At 44.5% G+C, this 22,668-nt stretch overlaps 1 protein-coding gene across 4 annotated transcripts in view; it reads right to left on the bottom strand.

Moving 5' to 3' along the window:
• Positions 1–1,148: 1,148 nt before the first annotated feature.
• Positions 1,149–22,668, bottom strand: part of SPTBN1 (spectrin beta, non-erythrocytic 1) — a 202,334-nt gene continuing 180,814 nt past the window's right edge. For 3 of the 4 annotated variants that reach the window (XM_023512079.1, XM_012804019.2, XM_023512080.1), the window contains 12 exons: positions 21,472–21,676; positions 20,660–21,034; positions 16,592–16,836; positions 15,301–15,439; positions 14,364–14,448; positions 12,109–12,305; positions 11,013–11,125; positions 10,246–10,309; positions 5,504–5,742; positions 4,567–4,740; positions 3,182–3,224; positions 1,149–2,471 (listed from right to left, as the gene is read on the bottom strand). In XM_023512079.1, coding sequence (XP_023367847.1) covers positions 2,253–2,471; positions 3,182–3,224; positions 4,567–4,740; positions 5,504–5,742; positions 10,246–10,309; positions 11,013–11,125; positions 12,109–12,305; positions 14,364–14,448; positions 15,301–15,439; positions 16,592–16,836; positions 20,660–21,034; positions 21,472–21,676 — 2,098 coding nt within the window. In that variant the 3' untranslated portion in view covers positions 1,149–2,252. Of the gene's footprint in view, positions 2,472–3,181; positions 3,225–4,566; positions 4,741–5,503; positions 5,743–7,927; positions 10,310–11,012; positions 11,126–12,108; positions 12,306–14,363; positions 14,449–15,300; positions 15,440–16,591; positions 16,837–20,659; positions 21,035–21,471; positions 21,677–22,668 lie in introns of those variants that run through there. The other variant, XM_003787922.2, reaches the window with a different exon arrangement.

The raw sequence follows: 22,668 nt of genomic DNA, 5'->3' as shown, positions 1-22,668 counted from the left end.
GCAAGCACAGCAAGAGAAAGTACCACCAACCCAGTCTTCATGATCACACACCTGTGATCTGCTCAAATTATGTGCAAAATGTTCGCTGGCTATGTTATTTCTCATGGAATTCTGTGATTACTGGTGTGGACTTCCTCCGTGATTACTGGTGTGGACTTCCTCCCATGTACAAGAGTAGACTATAATTAATCATGATGGTGTCCAAGATTTTAAACATTTTGGCCTGTTGATAACTGAACATCTTCCAAGCCTGAGGAAGGCAAAGGCCTGTCATGGCAAGATGAATGGCACTGGGTCCACGTGAGAAGTGGGGAGAAGATAGTGAGGTCTCAGTTCACCTAGAATTAAGACAAAGCAGGGGATTCCATTCAGCTGTGCAGCCCAGGCCCCAGGCCACATTTGGGATGCTTTGTGGAATAACTTGCTAGATGTCCATGATGCTAGCATTCACTGCTGCTTCATGCAAGCAAACGTGCACCTGGTATGGAGTTGTTACACTCAGAAAATATAGGCCAGGTATCACTTATAAATAGACCAGGAGTCTATGCTGGGGTCAGCATACTATGGCCTATGGCCCCAATCTGGCCTGTTGCTTGTTTTGGGGGGTATGATCAAAATTGATTTCATATTTTAAATATACTTTTTTAAAAAATCAAAAGAATATCAAATGACATTTGAAAATTACGAAATTCCAATTTGTGTCCCTAGTTTTACTGGAACACGAAGTCACGCCTATGTCATTGACACATTGTCAATGGCTGCTTCTGTGCTACATGACAGCAGAGCTGAGCGACAGAGACGGTGCAGCCTACAGAGCCTCAAACATGTACTATCTCTATCCCTTTATAGAAGACAGCCAACAACATGTACTATCTCTATCCCTTTATAGGAGACAGCCAACCCTGTCCAAGAGGGTTTAGCAAGCTCCCTGATAACTTTTTCATAAACAAAAGATAAGATCTGGATGTGTCCAACTGCAAAACATTCCCATTTATTATCCTGTTTCTTGCAGTTTTCTAAGTTGGTGTATCATTCAACCGTGAAATATTCCAAAGGGAACCCAGATCGATTGTATGATGTTTCCCGTTTGTTATTTCCCTACTTGGCGTGACTGTGCAGCAGAGTAAAAAAACAACTAGTCACCATGCTAGATTTAAAAGCATTTAATGACATAGCATATATTTAACAGATAGGGCAAAAGTTGAGAGGTACAGGTCGGACGACTGAGCACCAGGCCTGAGCGACCAGCTCCCAGTTCAGGCCCAGCCTCTGGAGTTCATTCCTATCAATGTCATTTTGATTGTGCAGTAAGATGAAAATTTGTCATTACAATAGTTACAGTGACAGAGAAATGCACACTATGTATCAAATAGCAAGGTAATGAAGCAAATTATAACACAGTGTGGCAACGCACGAGCAAGTAACCATTAGAGTAACATTACTTTGTCCAGTAGATGCTTTAGGTCCACCACTTGTACACTTACCAATGATTTAAAGGGTTTATTATACAACTAGTTTTATTATACTTTGTACTAGAATTATCTCAAACATACAATATAATGTATTTCAGCAAAAAAAAAAAAAATTGAAATTACAGATTATTTAAAACAGTATCAGTTTTCTATATTCCTTCTGGTATATGGACATTCTTAACCGTCGTAGCAGTTGATGCAGAAAAGCCGCATGTCGTATGTTAGTGAGTGATGCCAGGTACAAATGGTTTGGTCTGCAGAGTTAACGCGCAGCTGCAGAACAGCTGCTGCGAGATCGTGACACACCACCTGTTTAATAAAGGTTAGACCCACTCTGGGCACTTCTAATAGTCAAGACTCAGGGTAACCACCGGAAGTAAATGAAGGAGAATGGTGTCAGGAGATTGGTATACTTTGTCTCTGGTGAGCTGAGCACAGGAAATATTGTTTAAGCACCGCTGCCTTGCATACCAACAGCACTAGAGGCGGGTTATTTCCAACACAGCCTCACAAAATTGAGGAACAGTTTAAATACTGAGATCTAATCTATATAATTTCATTAAAAAATCTGGCCTTCCCTCTGCACCTCAAACTTTTGTGACTTGGAGATAAAGTGTTTAGGTGTTTCCCCCACCCCCCAGAAATGCTCTATAAATTAAAAAAAAAAAAAATCAACCACATTGAGGAACATTAGGCACAGAGAGTAATGTGTTGGTTCTGAGCTTGCATGCTGGAATTTCACTGAAAAGGTAAGAGAAGGGCAGGAGGAAGGAAAGGAGTTCACTTTTTTTTGCCAAAAAGGCTGAACCGCTTCTCTTTGTCTTTCTCTTTGTCCTTCTCCCGCTTGCCGGGACTGGACTCGCTGGTGATGGTGACGACGCTGGTGGGCAGGGTCTGCGCCCGGCTGGATGCTGGCGTGCTCTGGGTGCTGGCAGACACCTCGTGCTTGTCAGAGGAGATGGCAGAGGAGATGGCCTGGATCCATGTGTTCATTTCCTCCTGGACAGGAGGGGACACAGGTGAGACCCAACTACAAGGCATAGGCACAAGGTATTCTGGCTTCATGGGAGTGACTGTCTGGGCCTCTGTTACTAGGAAGCCTTGGCAATGGGCATGCCTGGCTGACTGAGGGGTAAGCAGAATCACTTCTGGACACTGTTCCTAAAAGCACCTCTGATTCAGTACAGGAGAGTGAGCATGGTTGCACCTCCCGTAAGAATCCAGTTTTACGGTACCTGAAGGTCATCACTCTGGTGTAAGGTCCTACAAATCTGTAAGACTGGTCTCCATCTGTGGGTTTCAGATCCTACCCTAGAGGGTGTTTTTTCAAATTTAAGGCATTAGGTATGTTGTTTTTCATTAAGTACTGCTCCTTCCTCAAGGTGGAATACAACCATAAATGGCTGACACAGGTGGGGGGTGCAGTGAAGAGGCTGCTGACTGTGCATCAGAATCCATGCCCAGTCCTGAGACCACCCCTGGCTGTGCCACTGGAGGGGTGGGCAAGGCGTTTGTCCATCGACTTCTGGGACCCTGTACTAGCTTCCCTCTCTTGGCCGTGGACAGCAAGATGATGTTCACTAGTGTGAGTGACTGTGGAGCCCAGTCCACCACTGGGCATCTGAATTAACACTATGAATGACGCCCACCTCCTCACAAACACTTGAAAGCTTTTAAGTATTTGAGAGAAGTAAAATTTAGAAACTTACATCATCTTTGGCTTGGAAGAGGTACTCATTGCCATCATTTAATCTGTAATTTCAAGGAAGAAAAGTTAAGTCACAACTTAACTTCAGAAAAATAAAAACAAAACCCCACAACTCCCACGTCCTACGTGAAATACGGGCAGACCAAAGGAGTCACATCAGAACGTCAATTAGAGCACTACATACAACCATGCCTGCAAAGGCCCAGCAGCAGTGCCCTGGACAAGATGCCACACAATTGTGTCAAACTAAAGTACACAGTCAGCTTGGTGCTCCAATCCACTGGAACGATCACAAAAAGCTCCAAACACAACAATGGGGTTTGTCATGGCAAAGACCATGTGGGTGCTTCATCAGTGGTTTGAACTGACTTCAGGAGAAAGCCCCTCTGAGATTCTGCTACTGAACTTGTATCCCCTACATTTATAAATTCCAGAGTGTCAGAAGAGATGGACAGAAAAGGTCTTCTAGATTTTTCTTCTAATGTATGTCCCGGAACAAAAGAAACCACCCTAGTGAGGTCACCAGTGAGTGTGACACTGCTGCTGTCAAAAGCAAGAGGGTAACCATGGTACGGCAGAGGGTAACCACCCTGGGCCTATCCCCGACTCTCTTAAAGCCACAGTCAGGGAGCACAGAGGAAAAAGCAGCCAGCAGTCACGCTGGCTGTGCCTTGTCCTGAAAAATTTGAGTGTTCCAAGGCCCTACATCAACAGGCCTTAATAAATCTCACCATTTGAAACTCTCTCCTCCTAATGTGCTCATTCTAGTCCAACTGGCACAAAACACACACATTACTCAAGACCAGAGCTTTTCAGATCCCAAAGCAATGGAGCTAATCAGTGTTAAGCTAACATCCTAATCACAAAAATGCTTATTTTTTTATTTTTAAAAGATAAAATAATGCTTCTGCCCACTTCAAGTATGAGGAGAACTTCTGAGCTTGGATCCGCTCTGTAGAGAGGTGTGTGTGTCTGACAGGGTAGAGAAATTTGGAACTCTATGATTTCAGTGGCTGCTGCAGAGTCAGGGGAGGACAGGGCCCCAGGCCTCATCCAAGCATTTCCTGTTTGTCTCCATCCGGCTCCAGGATGATTCACTTGACCAATCTCCAGATAAGTCATGAGCAAAGAATAGCATCTGCTGGGATAAGCTGAGAAGATGGGGAAACTATTTTTTTATGCTTCTTTTAAACTGTGACATGGGAATAGTTCACCTTAAGTCTTAGGAACAGTTAAGTTCCAGGTTATGAAAACCAATGTTCTTTTTCCCTCAATGGTCAACTGTACTATTAACCACAGGGAAATTAATCACAGTGTCTAAGAAAACCAGCCCCAGAGCAAAAATAAACCCATTCTCAGGTGACCTCAAAGTGCAGCAACCCTCACCTGAGCTTAAACACGTGTTTCTTCTTCTTGTAATCTAGGGCCACTTCACAGACGGCTTCCCTCAAACTCACAGGGACCTCGCTGTGGTAGGGAATTCCGGAAGCAGCCGTCTTCGCGTCTTTGTAGAAACCCATCTCTTGGTTATTTATGACACAATAGACATTGTGCCAGGACCTGAGCAGTGAAGAAAGGTCATCAAGGCTCTGTGCCCCACTCCCCTTGGAGAAGCGTCTGACCAGGACACTCACACGTGTGTGACTCCTATTCACAGCCCGTGCTAAATTGTGCTGACACTAGTGCTGGAACAGAATTCCTCTGAGATCCTTGGGGCAGGGCCCAGGTTGCTATACTGGCAGGGCTGAGTGTTACTTCCTTCTCTGGATCTGGGAAAAACGTGGTGCCCTTTTCTAGTGAAGAAATGCTCTTTGCTCATTTTTACAGGCTTTGGAGTCAGGGGGGTTTCATTCTAGCGTCACCATGTACTAGGTTTCTACAGAAAGCAAGCTTTTTAAAACCTCTCAGAGCTTCCCTTCCCTCATCTGTTAAATAATAAAATTAGGGCTTATTGGGAGATAATGAATATAAAGTATGACACAGAAATAAGGCCAAGGGAAATGGCAGATGTCTTTTTAAAAATCCCATAAGGAATCTTACAAGAAAGTCATTTTACTTATGGGAGAGAAGATTCTTTAATCTCAAACTAGCAGATTCCTTCTCAGGATCAACTCCTAGGCCCCTTTCTGCTATTCCACCCACATTTAGCTCTTCTTCTCGTAGTAAATGAGCAGCGCTCGCCTTCTGCTTTCTAATGTGAAGAATGCAATGCCCAGGAAGCTACCAAATGCAGGAACCCACACGAGCACAGGCTCCCTTCCCGCCTCACCCTGTACTGTGAGCTCACTGCCCATCTTGCCGCGCCAGCCTCTGCGGCTGTTACCTGCTCGAGGCTTTCTTATTGTGGGCCTCCCACTCATGCTTCCGATTCAAGAAGCCTTCCATCTGGGCCGAAGGCGTCTCCTGGGTTCTGGCCGGTAAGGTGGCAGCACTCTGGGCTGGGAGGGCAGTCTTGGCTTTGCGATCCGAGGTAGGGGAGGGGATGGGGCTGGACTCTTTTGAGCTCGTCCTCTGTTCTGTTGCGCCGTTGACCATTTCACTTGTGTCCACCGTTTCTGCCACCTAGAGATAGCAGAGAGGCCATTCAGCTACCTCTGTGAGCCACGCACATGGCCACATACTCTCTAACTGACTCGCTCACGTGGCTGTGTATAAATGCCTGGCACAGATCGAGGCAGTACAGTAAAACCATTGCACACCCCACAAAGCCAGCTGGACACCGAGGGACATTAGAAGGTGGGAATGGATTAATACCCGCCCGTTTATGGGGAATGAGAAAAGCGAAATGTCAGTATGAGTTTTACTGCACTCTGCTCCTCTGATCAATCCATTTTCTCTAATATAACTCAGATCATCTCCTTTTACAGTTACTTTAAAACGAAAGGACACGGTAACAATCACACATATTAAATATGAGAGAGAGTGGACGTTATACAGCAGCCACCTTAGAACCAAGGATGCCACCAGAAGGGCTGAAGTTGAAGCGAAAGGGCATTCACAAACAGACCGACAGACAACTCTATCAGAGCTACACGGCATTCCCCCGGAGTAAGACAAAGGAAAGAACTTTGGTTTCTGAAAATGCTCTCTGGCTCTCCTCCCCCGCCCCTCAACACATTGTCATAAACACATGCAGAAATTAGGACAACGATCATGCATTTCACATCTACCATCCCAGTTAGACTTTGGAACTTAAGAGCTGGAAGGAAATGAGGCAAGTCAACAAACATCAATTTAACCGCATCTGCCGAAGTTGTATCGTGAGTGGGTTGTAGTTTGTGTTAAAGGAGCTGGAAAAGCCAATCACAGTCACTCAACACCACACAGCTATTTACCCCCAAACAAAGACAGAACCAGGGCCTTCCCCATCACGGGTTGGTTGATCACGGTGCCTTGCTGTACTGAGACGAGGAAGCCCAGAGACAGCCAGGCTTCCAGCGGCTCTGACCCTTCAGGCTGGAGACGTCTTCCGGAGCGTTCCTTCCCAAGCTCACTTAAATTGTAACCCTCATGGCTTTTCGGCTTTGGAAATGTAGTAGGGTCTTGATTCATTATCACTTTCAGCCTGTGTACCATCAACTGTGTACCATTAACTGTAGCAGCCCCCGGCTGATACACCCAGGGTATGGGATTAGCGAGTTACTAAAGCTGGGTGTGGCTGACGCTTTAGTGGGTTACAGACAACCTGCACCCCTCGTACACGGACAAACATGGAGGAGTCAATGGCACGCTCATTAGATACGTCCCCGCACCACTGCTGCCCAGGACCAGTGACACCAAATTAGCAGCAACAACCCTGACAGGACAGATGGTGGTGGTCTGGCCACCCCTGCTGGAACATTCGGATCTGTCTGCTCTTGGGAATGTTATCTCTAACTTACTGGGTTTTACCTAAATGGCTGGGCCCAATGCTTGATTGCCAAGAAAAATAGTTTTTTGGGAAAAGGGCTGTTAAAAACTTGGGCAGGGAGGAAGAATCATGAGTTTACACCTATGCAAACTATCACTAGCATCAGGGTTTAGGGTGAGACTAGACACTACACAATTTCAAGGTGACTTTGGCTGAAAAAAATTGCCTTTAGGCTCATGGCAAGGTAGAAAATGGATTACTGGGGCAGAAAGACACCAGGGTATGTGGTGGTGGTGGTGGTGGTGGTGGTGGTGGTGGTGTAGGCACCTGTGTGTATGGTGGTCCTTAGGCCTTGCCACTGACAGCCTGTAGACATGTGCTTGAACAACGCCTACTGAAATATTTCTATCTCTTTTCACTTTCAAAGGAGAGTTATAGGAGGGGAAATCACCAAAACTACAGAACCCTGAGTCAAAACAATGTGAGTAGGTTTCAGAGTCGACAAATCTCCTTTCATGTTGCGATTTCGGGAAACTTCTGGGGAGGATGAAGTTTGAGTTTGGTTTGGAAGGCCTGAGCCAGGTGTGAGTCCAGAGAGACATGGGGTTAGTATATACAGAAACCAGGTTAAAAAAAAATTTACTGCTGCAGGTTTGAGTTGAAAGCTGCTAGCAACAGCAATGACCTGGATCGGGAGATGTTTATTTAAAAATGGCTAAAATTGATCATACTTGGTCAGACTTCAAGGTGGATGAAGGCCAGGGAAGCCTCTTCTGAGGGAAATTCTGCAGCAAAAATTTTTTCTTTAGCGTTAGAAGGAAAGAGAAAACCCCAAACCAGTATGCAGAGATAATTAATGTTTATGCAAATGAATCACTAACGAAGAAAACAAGGAAATAAAAGAAACAAAATGAATTTTAATGGACATGTGCTTTAAGCATGCCAACAGACAACACACCACTAGAGACAAACATCAAAAGCAAATCATAGCGCTCCGATCAATGATGGGTACATGTGAATATGCCCCCCCTCCCCACCCCACCCCACGTTGCTTCTCTTTAGCCATTAGTCCAGAGCGCTTTAGTGGCCGGGCATGCCCGAGATACTTAAATCAGGAGGTGAACATATAAATGTAATGTGACAACTAGTAGCACAGGAAACCCCTGATTGGTTTTCAAGGTGCACCACCAAGCAACACTACTGTCAACTACTCATTAACCTGAGTCTCTGCACCACCACTCAAAACAATGGAAAGTGTTTTTCTTCTTCCAAAGCAATCCAATTGTAATTAAAATTTGTTCTGGGAAGGTATAATTTAAAAATCTAGATAAAAATAGGTACGAGAGCAAACGCTAAAAGCATCACAGTATGGCCTTCCTGTGTGCTTCTGTGGGTCCTTCTTGGGGAGAGGATCCTTCTAAATACAAAAAGCATAAAATTGGGTATCTTTCCTGATGATACAAAATTTAAAAACATATACATATATATGAAAACATCACATATATACATACAGATCAATGACACACAGTATGTAATTTGGAGCCAGAAACGTCAGGGCTTTCTAATGATCAAAGACCAAGCAGCAGTTTTTTTCTAACATGAATTTTGGTGTGTAAGGCAGAGACTCAGTCATGGTGCACGCTACTCCCAGAACATAAGAAGCTTGGCATCTATCTATATACCTATCTACAATCTCAAGTAGATAGATATGTACATAGATATGTACATAGAGATAAGGAAAAACAAACAAGATGCTATATGATGTTATCCTGACAAAAGAAAAAAAAAAGACATGCATCATGAAATAAAAAGACAAATTAGACTTAACTCATGGAGAACACATATCAAAACAGGTTTCTGATTCTACTAACACATCTAAATATGGCAAATGAGCAAGTGAATGTCTCACAAGGCTTTGATGTAGTTAATGGATTTGGTTTCGTCTTTATCAGTACCAGGAAATCACCTCTTTCACTAGCTTTTATTTCTAAGGGAAAGGATTTCTGTTAAGATACTTTCAATCCCTGCTTGTAGCCTAAATGTAGGATAAATGCCATCCTAAAACACTCGGCGAATTCCACAACAAGTCTTAAGAAAATAAATAACGAATCAGAAGATTCGTCTGAGACGTACAGGAAGTTTCTGTCTGCAGAGACACTAGAATGACCTATGCAGCCAGGAGGCAAGCAAGTGCTCCTAGGCCCGGTCCAACATTCAAGTAATCAGGATGAACCAGAATGGCTTTTGTTCCATTTGTTTGGAAAATTAAAACACTTTGACACCCTGAAGTCACGGACTGAGTGGACAGGCCTGGTAGGCAGGCCTCCCAAACACACTGAGAACTGTTCTCACCTGCTGCATCCCTCATCCCCATGGTACTGACAGCAACCAGAGGTGGCGGCTGTCCTCAGTGGGCACTTTACTCCCGAGGCTGGCTGCAGCATCTGCTCTAAGCCTGCAGTTCTCAATTCGGGACTTGGCAGGAAAGAGAGGGGCTGGTCTATAAAAAGTAATGATGACCCAAGGGTCTCTAAAACATTTGAGACTGTATGCCCCGAATTAGAATAGCATCCAGAATATATCAGACTTCTTTTTTTTGTCACTTTCACTACAAGAATGCATCCTTTATGGAATGTTACACAGCTGACTTGTGGCTTTCATCTTAGCATTGAACGTCTCCTTCCTCATTCACCAGTCTTCCTGGTCACGAGGAAACTACTGCAGGTTAATAACATCTCTAAAGGGGGCTACATACAGCACCGTGCTGTGCCCTGTTAGTATAACTGGATGTGTCGTACCTGTTAAGATTCTAGTTTTCTTCTTCATTATGCTGTAATCTCATTTAATTTCATTTCAATTACTCATGTAAGGGTTATCGCTGCAAAATCTTAATAAAATTGAAAACTCACAATAAATAAACAAAAATTAAGTATGTTGCTTTAAGGCCACTGGGCATCCATCAGTTAAGAGGCTCAAATAAACATGAATTAAATAAATGCAAACAAATATGGAACCAAGGAAGGCTATGAATTAAGTAAAATTTTTTAACATTTTGGTTGAAGTGGAAGCTGAAAAGTCAAAACCGACAGGATTTGAAAAGGGTGGTTCTTGACAAATGGTAGTGAACTTCACAGTCCAGACCATGGCTGGTCACTGGCTGTCCGTCTGCTATTAAAATTTTTGTAGTTTTGGTAGGTTTGAGAGCGGTAACTAACCCGTGGAGATCCCTGTTCAGCCGGCAAACCGTTCTGGGAAACTTGCTCTCCTTTTGAAGTATCCCTGTTTGATGAGGTGGGTAAAAATAAAAAAGAAAAAGGAAAGGGAGGGAGGGAGGGGAAGAAGGAAGGAAGAAAAGAAAGAGAACAGTGAGCGGGTGGGGAGAACAACATCATTCCATTTCAGTACAAGTTTTCCTCAAAAGGACATAAGCAACTTTTTCACAGAATACAACTTAAAAACTTTTTAAAGCTAACTTCCAAGTATTTCAAATAGACTCTAGATAAAAAAAATCAGACGACAGGAATGCCCTGCCCTGCACCACACCATATAAAGGCAGCACGAGAGGTGGCTGGGAGCATTTTCCAGGGCAAAATAATCAGCCTTTTGGAAAGAGAGAGTCATTTCGGCCCTTTGTGTAAAGTCACTTGGAACTTTCAAAAAGCATTACCACAAAACCACTGTCCTGAAGTCCGGGCAGTTGGCTCTATATGCTTAGCCACGGAGAGCTTCTGAGTGTTTCTGCTGTGCATGTGCAGGCAGGGGGAAGGTGACGCCCACATTCTGCTTCTGCCATCCATGCAGCTAGGAGGCTGTGGACAAGTCCACGTCCTCAAACGATACTCAGGGGTGACTATACGATTCTAAATAGTCTACAGAAGCAATTACCAGGGAGGTCGCCAAGCAAGGCTTCCAACAGATGCTCCATAAACCTCACTTGCCACTGAAGCTCAGAGCCCAGCCTCCAGAGTTGCCCGGGACTCACCACTGCTGCTGGGACTCGGCCTCCTCTGAAACCTTCGTGCTTGGCTCCGGTGAAGGTGGCCGCCTCTTCCTCTCCTCTTCCTCTTGCTGTCTGCGCACTTCCAGTAACTCCAACTGAGGAGAACACAGTGATGTTCAGCGCAGTCCCAAACTCTGCTTCTTTTAAGGGTAAGGTTCTAGGAACCCAGGAAGTCCTCCTGGTTACACTGGACAACCAGAAGCTCTGGCAGCCTGAGTAAAATGGCATTAGGATTGGAGGAACTGCAGCTACAACCTAAAACTACAGGAAATAGAGCTAGTACAGGAAAATACGTACTACACACGTAGTCTAGGGGCTGGCAAAACTCCTGTGAGTTGTTTTGTACAACTCCTGGGAAGCTGGGTTTAATTTCTAAATTAACTATGCAGCTCTCAACTTTGCTGAGGAGGACATTACCTGAGCCCCAGGGCTCACACTGGACTCCCCAGGAGAGCTCCAACAAACACCCAAGACAGCCCTGCAGTAATTCTCAAGGAAGCGGCTTATGCTGTGGTAGGGATCTGTGTTCAGCCAAAACCCAAATAACACATAAAAAAGCCACAGACTACTCTAACCAAAATGAAGCCATTTCATGAGCAATATGCATGCACAAAGTATGCAGGCACATCTAACACCCCCAGAATTGTATACATCAGAAAGAAACACCATTTTGTATACTGCAAAGAATCGGCTTTCTACCAGGAGTGCAAAAGTCCAGGCAGAGAAAACATCAGTGCAAAAGCCCTATTCAAAGGCCTTTATGTTGGGCAGAAGAGGTCACTGGGAATGGGGAGTTTGCAACGGAGCTAGTTTGCATTGAGCTAGGTGAATTCTGGATCAACAGACCAATTCCACGACAGGAAGCTCTTGTAAGTCATCCTGAATCTACAAGCCAAGAGGGGGTAGCAGCCCTGCGCCTGGCCCGGTCGTCTTCCATGGGAGCCACCAACTTCAAGAAAATTCTTACTGTTTTTTAAAAACTGAGCAACTGTATGAATTCTCCAGTCTGAGACAAGCAGGCAGAAAAGGCTGTCCCGGGCTAACAGGCAGAGCAGCCCAGCATCCACCGGCCACTTACTGTTGTCAGCCTTTCCAGGGCAGAGAACCTCTCATCCCAGGTCGCTGCGGACTTTTCAAAGGCCTCGTGGCGCTTGATGAGCTTCTCCACCTCGTCCACACTCTGGCCGATTTCTCGGCTGGATAGGTACGGCTCCTGTCCAAGCAGCCAGGCTTCGGCCACACTGGCGTCTCTTGAGAACTGATGGACCTCCAAAACTGCACAGCACACCAAGAGAGGGTGAGGCTGGCCAGTACAAGACCTGGCAGTCCCCACCAGGCCCACCCCCCAGCACCGCTGCCCTCCTCTCTCGTGGCAGCTACCTGCACAAATAATTTCCCATCTATTCTAGATTAGCGCTGTCCAGCGTAAATGGATGTGCAACTTTAATGTTTCCAGTAGCCACATTTTAAAAAGAGTAAAAGTAAGCAGGTGAAATTAACTTTAATGTGTGTTGTATTTAACCCAATACATTAAAAACGACCATTTCAACAGGTAGTTGGTATTTAAAAATTGAGATGTTACATTCTTTTTTCTTCTAAGTCTTAATCTGATGTGAATTTTATACTACAGTGCTGTCTTACTACGTATCTCAAGTTCAGAAGCCACACGTGGGATAGCAGCCACCATGCTGCACACTCTGCTCACTCAGCTCCCCTCAGAGCCCCGAGGGGGTTCACATTCTATGCGCAGCCCTACTGCACAGGTGGAGCAGGCGTTCATAAACCACCCCTTCCTGGAGGCAGTCGTGGTTTACTGTGGGGGGTGAGGGAGGGAAGGACATGGGAGCACTACAGCAGGTGGGGATGACATGGCCAAGGCTTCTGTAGTTTCATTCTATTCCTCCAAGCATGTGAGGAGACAGAGAACACCAGCTACTGCTAATACTGATTCTTCACTGTGTTTCATGTAGCAATGCCTGGGGCTGCTCAGGTGAGAGATGGGCCACAGGTAGCACCAGTGTCCCCAGGGGCCAGCCATTTCCTTCCAGTGCCTCATGCTGGATGCCCACAGATGGCCACATGGAGAAGATGCCACCTCTGCACAAAGGCCTCATCAGCTTCAAGGGAAGGGCTGTGCAAGTCATCACTCTGTCCCCAGCGTACAGTCTGGTCCCAGTTCACACACAGTAGGCGATGTGGGTTTTGCTGAACTGAGTGAAAGTGCCCTAGAATTCTCAAGACTTACAGACCAAATCTTCATGTAAAGAATGGTCAAAAGTGGGATTTCTGAGGGCTCTGGGCCTTCCCTAGAAAACGCCCCTTGGATTCAGTTTCTAGTAAGCACCTAGACGTGTATGGATGAGGTTAGAACACAAAGATAGAGCCCAGAGCTCCACCATAGAACAGCAAAAGATGGTGCACGCCACCTGACCTACTTTTAGTGTTCATGCCAATGATGAAATACTATTCCCAATGCTGCATGTTAGAAACCCTGTGTTGGCTCACCGATTCCTTTATAAAATGGGGATTTAAAATAGAATCTATCTCACAGAATCACTGTGGGGAGTAAATATAGACATAGATCAAAAAAACTTAGAACAATGTCCAGTTCACAGCAAATCCTTAATAGATGTTAGTTTGTATTTCATTGTTATTAATCTTCCAATGAGAACATCAAATGTAAGATGTACTCAGGTCAACCTTTGATCTTCTTGATCCTAAAGTCCTAACTCTTTGTTTTTTTTTGTTTTTGAGAAAGAGTCTTACTTTATCACCATCTATAGAGTGCCATAGCATCATAGCTCACAGCAACCTCAAATGCCTGGGTTCAAGTGATTTTCTTGCCTCAGTTTTTCTATTTTTTTTTTTTTTTTTAAAGTAGAGACAGGGTCTCACTCTTGCTGAGGCTGGTCTTGAACTCCTGAGCTCAAGCAATCCATCCACCTCAGCCCCCTAGACTGCCAGGATTACAGACAGACATGAGCCACTGCACTGGCCTGAAGTAATAATTCTTGAAGACAACTAAGAGAAGGGGGGTTTCTATTTGTGCCCTCCCCCAGGATGCTGAATGGTCACCCCCCATGTTGTTCCTAAAGAACGCCCAAATCTCACTTGTAACTCAATAAGTCATGTGGTGAAATATGATGAATACTCCACAGTTAATTTCCTAAAAATAGTACTTACCATGGAATGATGAAACAGAATACTAAGAAACCAGCCCAAATGTCAAAATCATTAAACAACAATATCATATCAATTAAAGCAGAAAGATAAACTTGCATGCTTCCCATGGATACCCAAGAGAGCAGAAAGATGAGTAAAGTCTGTCCTTACTCAGTCTTAGCCATTCCCATCGGTCTTCCCACTTGTCGATCATTTCTTTTCTCTTTTCTGTCAACTGCAGTAACTTTTCTTTGATCTGTATGAAAGGGAGGAACCCCAAGACATCTTAACAGAATGTACCACACCCTCTTGATGGGTCACTTTGCACGAGAAAAATACAGTTTCTGCAAGGACCACCATAGGTCAGGAGATACCCAAAGCCTACTCAGTCTGTCTGTGTAAAGGGAAAAGGAGAGAGAAGCATGGCAGTGCTCCTTCCAGAAGGGGCTGGAAGAAGGCCGGGGCCCTGCCCAAAGCTATAATACTCTGTCGCGAGGAGGCTTTTCTCAGCAAACATATTTGGGAAGAGAGACACACAGCAAGGGGGCAAAGCCTTGACCTCTAAGAGGATATCCATTTCCATGTAGGGGTGGTGGGGTGGGGGGTAAACACTGAACTAATTATTATCTCCTTAACACCATCGTCCCATCCACTAAAGAGGAAGCTGATCTAGGTCACATGTGATGAACAAGGGGTGCCAACTAGAAAGAGTGCCAGTGGAAGAGGTGTGAGAGGCCCCCCCAAATTGTAATGAACAAGGGGTGCCAAGAAAGAGTGCCAGTGGAAGAGGTGTGAGTGGCCCCCCAAAATTGTGATGAACAAGGGGTGCCAAGAAAGAGTGCCAGTGGAAGAGGTGTGAGAGGCCCCCCAAAATTGTCTTCTGTGCCATAAATTTACTGGCTCTGGGCCTGAAGTCTTGCATAATTCTATTCTAGACACACAAGACATAAGGAGTTTTGAAATGTATGAATGTGTATGTGAATATGAATATAAATACATATTTCTGTATTATGTACATCTACGTATGTACACCCCCCAAAATAAAGTCATTTTATATCTTAACATGACCTGCATTTCCCCTTGGCCCCAAAGCAAAGGAGTATCCTACCTCCTCAGATGCGTAGTGTTTTCTTGCCAACAAGGATTTCCCAAGTTCAATACAGGTTGTGAAACTGTCATTCCGAGCATCAATTTCAGCTTTGATACCTTGATGATTATTCATTAATAGTTCAACAGACGATACATCCCTAAAATCAGACAAAGAATACCTCCTTTAGGAGAGCAATTAAAGGAAATTGATGACATCTTAGTTTAATTCACCAACAGAGCTTAGGCTGGGCCACTGGAGACAAAGCACAATGACAGCACAATTCAGGGTCAGCCATATAATCAAATATTTAGAATTCCTTTATTTTTGTGTGGGTGCCTGAATGATTCAATTCAAAATGTTCGCGCTGGATTTCTGTTTAAATTTTCACTTTGAAATGCACTTCCAACAGCCTCTGAGAAGAAGGTACAGAGGCAGTGACAGGTGTCCCAAGTACATCCTGAAGAGTTAGCTGCTAAAGGTTTGGGATATGTGAACTCAATAGTAGCCGATACAGTCTCCATATTCAGACATGAGAAAACACAGATAGTGAGAATCAGGTTAGACATCAGTGACCAGCAGAGCTGTGAGAGCTCTCCATGCATCAAAACCCAACAATCCTGATCTAGGAAATAGAATTAAAATATCTAGGAAACAGAATTAAAATATCTATTTATATATATGCAACAAAAAATATTTCCTCTATTGAAGCACAGTTTATTTCTCAATTATAGTGGAAGCAGGAGCTGGCAGAGGTAAACTGGAGATTATATCTGCACCAGTTTGTTAATCTATTAACTTTTCTTCACTAATCTGCATGACATAAAGCCAAAGCAGTAGAACAAAAACTAAATACTAAGCCCAGGACACCATTAGTGCACATACTGAGGCTAAGTGACACCTTTAGCAATGTGTATAGAAAGGAGTAAGATGATTTCTAATCCAGATCTAACAAAAAGAACTCAGAACAGCCATCTCACTACAAACATCACACAGTTAGTTCCCAGGTATGTGGCACCTGGAGCCCGAGGTCCTACTTTGAGCACAGACCTGGGCAGAAAGCCTGTGAGTGTGGAACAATGGGAGATGAGCTGGGGAGACCCAGGGAGGGCCTGACAACACCAAGCCCAGCATTCCCTGGAGAGGTGCAGGATACCTGGAGTGACAGCCTCCCCAACCCTGCCCTGGCCTTGCAGCTCTCAGGCAAGAAGTGCTCTCGAAGCTCCTTCCTCTCCCTGGAAGATCCCTTCTCCTTGTTGCCCAGTGGTCAGTGAGCCTGATTTCCTCCTGCCTGGGAGGCTGGGAGCGTTACCTTGGCTTCTCCTGGGCTTCGATCTGCCGGATGACATCCTCCATCCAGAGCATGAGGTCGCGCACCATGCTGAAGAAGCGGAATTTGTCCCCTGTGTCCACCAGTCGCACTCTGCGGCCCTCGCAGGCATCCAACAGGGACTTCCAGGCTTCCAGGACCTCGTTCTCCCGCTTCTGGATGTCGTCGGCCTTGTCACCCGCATAGGCTGCTTGGAGGCGGGCCGCGTCCTCTTGCAGCTGCCTCACCTGGGAAGCCACAGGGGACATGAGCCAGTGAGTCTACTGTGGCCCCCACCACTGCCCTATGCCACTCTGCTCACATACTGAAGGGAGTGACCAGACAAAATGTGGCCCTTGCCCCTCAAAGAGCCTCAATTGCATGAAGATCCAAGTCAGGAAAACTCAAATATTCTATAAATCTACTGAACTACATTCTTAAGTTTTATACTATTAAAACAAATGAAATTCTACAGGAATGTAACAAGAGCTCAGTCACGAAAAGTCTCCTAGAGGTGGCATGGGATATACGAGTAGGGCAAAGCTGGATGATTTCTACAAAATAAATACCTCATTTGTTCTTTCAGGCAGGCTCAAGATGAATGTTTTTATCGTGAGTGAGAAACTACCATGAAGAACACATTTTGAAAACACCTTTCCATTGATATGTGATGCTGCTGAAAACAGTGCACATGTCACCTGCAAGAATTCTCACCAGGGGACATCTACACTCCCCAACTACAAAAACACAGCACCGGTGTGGTCAAAACGACTAAGTGGTATTAAAGAAGGTGAAATCTGAACTAGCCAAATTTTAATATACTCTTTGCAAAACTAATAGTGAGAATTGAAAATTAATAGTGAGAATTGTGATTTGGTTAATGGAGCCAATGGTACATTTAATACTCTTTGCAAAACTAATAGTGAGAATTGAAAATTAATAGTGAGAATTGTGATTTGGTTAATGGAGCCAATGGTACGTTTAATACTCTTTGCAAAACTAATAGTGAGATTTGAAAATTAATAGTGAGAATTGTGATTTGGTTAATGGAGCCAATGGTACATTTACGTCTATGGAGTTTTGGTGAGTTACCAAAAAACCCCAACAAACCAACACAAAAATCAGCATGTAGAGAAAGTTCAGATAGCAGGCAACGCAAATGAATCTTATACATCAAAAGACACTTCATAGAGATAATGGAACGTTATTTAATAGTTGGTGAAAGCCCAAGTCAGATGATGTATGTTCCCTGAGCTCATTCACTGTTGACAGGATATGACGGGCTGCACTCCTCTAGAGCACAGTGGGGCAGTGTCCAGGAAAATTATAAATGCACACACCTTCTAATTTTATGGCCCCACCTTGCGGAGTTAACATAAATTCTTGCACATTTAAGAAATGAAATACAGATAGATTATTTACTACTGCATTGTCTATAAAAGCAAAAAATCAAAAATAAAGTAAATCTCCATCAATGAAGAACTGGTTACATTAATGATGGTACATCCAACAGGAGGGTCCTATACAGCCGTGAAAAAGAACAAGGAAATGCTCTACGTACATAATACAAACTGCTCCAAGATGACGGCTAAGTGGAAAAAGCAAAGTTCAGGCATAATAATCTACTTTCTATGTTAAAAAGAGGGAAAAACCCAAGAATACCCTCTCACCTTTTTGGGGGGAGAGGGTGTGCATGCATATGCCTTTTATAACAGTTACAGAAACTAGTTACTGTAGCTATTTTGTATTTAAATTTACTTCTCATATATGTTTATATCAAGTACTTAACATTTGCAGTGCTGTACATGTGTATAACGTCTAATTGAAGATAGACACACTTGGGGCATGGACAATAACTATTTACTAATGAGATGTGTGGTCAAATAAGTGTGCAGACAGCAGTTGTGGATGGGAAGGGCTTTCAGCCGTCTGAGAGAGGAGCACTTGGAGAAACACCATATAAGGATGCAGGGGTGGTAAAGGTGGTGGGGACAGACAGTGCCAGAGTAGGGGGGAGGTGGGAAAAAAAGAAAGTAAAAACAGAAGTTTCTGCAAAGGTATAAAGAAGAACCAATGGAAATTTAGTTTCTATTGTGATTGATTTCCATATCCTGAGGAACTTTCGGAACTATTCTTTATGGCTCAGGTATAACTCAAATTACAACATTCAAGTTCCTAGAACATTATCTGGAAAGCCAATTCCCTATAAAACTAACCAAGTCTTCCCAAACACTTGTTTCTGTGCCTCTTTTTTTGGTTGTTTTTGAGAAAGAGTCTCACCTGTAATGGTATCATAGCTCACTGTAACCTAAAATTCCTGGTGTAAGCAATCCTCCTGCCTCAGCCTCCTATTTTTTTTTTTTTAATTTGCTCTCAAAACAAAAAGTAAGGTGGAAGAGGACTGCAAAAGTAAACATTTTCACAAAAATTAACTATTGCTTTGCACAGCCACTCAAGACCATTCTTGGGTGCAAGTATTGTATTGTTTCTTTCTGGGGCTCCTGTGCAGAACGGAGATGGTGGCAGGTCAAGCTGGCACAAGAGGAAACACTAGGAGGAAGCACTGTGTGCCCCAGGACCTCTGTGCTGAGAGCCTTCCCTTCTGCTGTTACTGTGGTAACAGGATTGCAAAGAGGGCACACATTCTCCCATGGCTGCACCGGCTTGGCCCAGCAGGTATGCTGGGGCTGTCAGACTTGAGGAGGTGAATCCTGTGCTGGGTATCCCTGGACCCTTGCTGGGCTTCCTCACCTCTCTCTGAGTCTCATGAGGTAAAGGGGTTCATTAAAAAATTGGGGAGCAACTCCATAGTTTCTCACTTTCTTGCAGTTCTAAAAGCACATGATTTTACAGGTGCCCAGGGAAGACCTGTGCTGCTAAGATATTTTCTGACTCCCTCTCTAGGCAACCCCAAAGTTTCCCTTTTGTTATGTAACAATAATTAGAAAACTTTTATAGAGCTCTTACTATGGTATGTTTTGCAAGCATCATCTAAGTCCTCAAAGTGTTACAGAACTAAAGCTTAGAGAGATGAATTAAACTTACAGCCACAGAGAATTATAAGAATTAAGAATGAGGGGGGAAGTGAGAAGACAGTGGCCATCAAGGTGGTCCCTCCACTGAACAAATCCCAAAGTCCACCAGCCCTAACTCGAGGCTCATGCACTAGACTGGGTCAGTATGAGGCCAAGTCTGGACTGCCTGTTTTTTTAAAATAAAGATTCACTGAAACATAGCTACACCGATTTGTTTGCTTTGTCCACAGCTACTTTATGCTACAATGGCAGGAGGCAGAGCTGCATACCTTATAAAGTAAAAATATTTACTATCTGGCCTTTAACAGAGACTTTGCAAAACCGTGTACTAGATGTTCAACACTTTTAACAGAAAAGAACAAAACCCCTGGCATACTCGGGAACATCTTTTATGAAACGGACTTCTCTAGGACCATGAAATTTAAGGGAAAAAACCCCACAATTTGTTTTTCAACTAAAAAGCATAAAACTAAACAAGAAACTATACAGACATTAGAAAAAAGAGAGTGATTATGTTAGATTCTTACTGCTACATTCTTATAATTTTGTCAAACATCTTTTAAATGAGGTCTTAGATTTTACCCATTTTATACGGCGGGTAGGAAGAGGGCAGGCATCTTAAGCATTAGAATCTCGTTCTCTCTCTTTCCAGATACATACCTCAGACCCTGGTTAATGGTAAAAGGAGGACAGAGAATTATGGACAGAGAAGCTAATCTAATAACGAACTCTTTCTGATGCCTCTAACTTGTGAATATTTGTGCGGGTATCTCGTTTATTTTTTTTTAAATCATAGAGACAGTCATCTGTTGTTTGCAAATGTGGCAAATATACAACTTTATGAACTGATAAGTTCTTCCAAATAGAGATAAGATGTGTGTACACACAGACATGTATGTGCTTAATTTTGGGCAATTCTTTGAGGCATGTGTTAAGGAGCCAGGGAATGGAGAGAGATTCAGAGATGCACAAAGACACACTCTAGGGAGAGAAAACCTCCCCATTGCCCCTGGGCAGCTCCCTTGGCCCTACCCACCTGAGTGCCCAGAGCCTGGATGTCATGCTCAAATGTAGTGTGCATTCTCTGTAAGGTCTCCACTGTGTTCTGATCTCTCCCAAGCTCCTCAGGAAGTTTCTTGTGTTTGTCCTGTATGCGCCCAAAGATCTCCTTGGCATCATGGTAAAACTTATGGAGTTCATAGGAGGCTGCAAGAATCTGTGTTCTTGTGTCGATGAGCTCTAGGAGGTCAGCCCAGGCTTCATTGAGGCCGTCCTTCCACTCGGCGATGGTAGCGGCATCGGAGTGTCCAGAGTTGATGAGGTCATCTGCCATGTGATTGACTGTGTCCACACGTTCTTGCCCGATGTTCCCTGTGTCGCGGGCAAATTCTCGGAATCGCTCTTGTAACATCTGAAATAAGCATGTGCATAAAGAAATCAGTGAGACTGCTGTGAACATTTTATGTCTGGATCACATGAATGTCGTTTGGAAAAAAATGGCTTCTAAGCGAGTGTGATCATGCACTATTAATCTCTCAGAAGCAGTCATAACTTATACTCAGGACCGAAGAACAGCACATCTCACTTAACTCGTTGAACCTCTTATCAACCAGGTTTCCTTCTTCTTAGTGCAGCAGAGTAAGGTGCCTGCTGCACCTCCACCTCCTTTTACTACAGGCATGGGGGGTACAAGAGGTTAGTAGCCAACCTAAGTCAAAGTCACCGTTTTATAAAAAATACTACGTTGGACCTAGCCCCATTCCTGTTTGACTCACAGTGAAGAATGCAAGTGAGTTTCCACACCATCGCTTGTGGCACAGCCCCCCGTGCCCTGCCTGATGCACTTGCCGTGACGTGCTCGTAGTCCTGCCCCAGCTCGTGGGACCCTGCGACCACCTCCCTCTCGGCGATCCACTGCTCCAGGTCGTCCACCTCCCGGTTGAGCTGGAATAACCTGTGCCTCTCGTCCAGCTTCCCTCTCCTCTCTTCCGCGAGGTCCTTCAGGCCGGCGTACAGCTTATCCACTTTGGACTGCCGCATACTGATGCGCTCACTGAGAGAGGGGGAGCAGCAGAGGAAAGGGATCATAAACATCACTGTTCTTCCAGAGAGAAAACAGTGAGGTGGAGATAATGGGAGAGAATGTTACATTAACTTCTCAAGGAAACTCTGTGTAACCTACTGAAACTGAAAAATGAAACTCTGAAATTGGCCTCAATGTCAAGTAATGAAGAGCCAATTTGTAAACAAAACACAATAATCAAGGCCGAAGGCCATCTTGCACGTAATCGTGGGAGCTGGGGATGGAGTTGCAGGGAGAAATCCTAACTCTCCGCACCAATGAGACTGCAGATCAGGATTTCCACTGATGTTAAAAACTAATGCTGGCAGGGTATGGTGGCTCACACCTGTAATCCCAGCACTCTGGGAGTCTGTGGTGGGTAGAGTGCTTGAGATCAGGAGTTTGAGACCAGCCTGAGCAAGTGCGAGACCATGCCTGCCTTTCTCTACTAAAACTTGAAGAATCAGCTGGGCGTTGGGGTAGGCACCTGTAAACCCAGCTACTCAGGAGGCTGAGGCAGGAGGATCGCTTGACTTCAGGAATTTGAAGTTGTTATGAGCTAGGTTGATGCCATAGCACCCTAGCCTGGGCATCAGAGTGAGATTTTGATTCTGAAAAAAGTTAATTTAAAATCTAGGAGCCATCTTCTGTTCTTAGGTATGAGCTGCAGAGGGACAAGTGGTGCACGCACCAGACTCCACCTGCTAAGGCCCTGTGCTCTTCCCTGTCAGCACAGCTGGCCCAGCTGCTCCCATTTCACGGGTGCTCTGTGAGCATCCCCTTCCCTGTGACTTCTCAGGAGTGACAGTCTCAAAAAGGACTATCAGAGACAAAAACTTGCCAGTCCCTATCTTCGGAGACTAGAAACCTACTTTCCTGGGAATCCTGACCACGAGCATCTTAAGGACCTCCTGTACCAACACAGCCTTTGACCTTATTTCTTCCGACTACCCGGTTAAATACACAAGGCCGACTCTTTTACT

Source organism: Otolemur garnettii, unplaced genomic scaffold (genome assembly GCF_000181295.1).
Source record: "Otolemur garnettii isolate 467f Iridium unplaced genomic scaffold, OtoGar3 scaffold00024, whole genome shotgun sequence".
Taxonomy (NCBI): Eukaryota; Metazoa; Chordata; class Mammalia; order Primates; family Galagidae; genus Otolemur; species Otolemur garnettii.
Note: the sequence above shows the minus strand (reverse complement) of the source record. Positions and strands in the feature narration are given on the sequence as shown.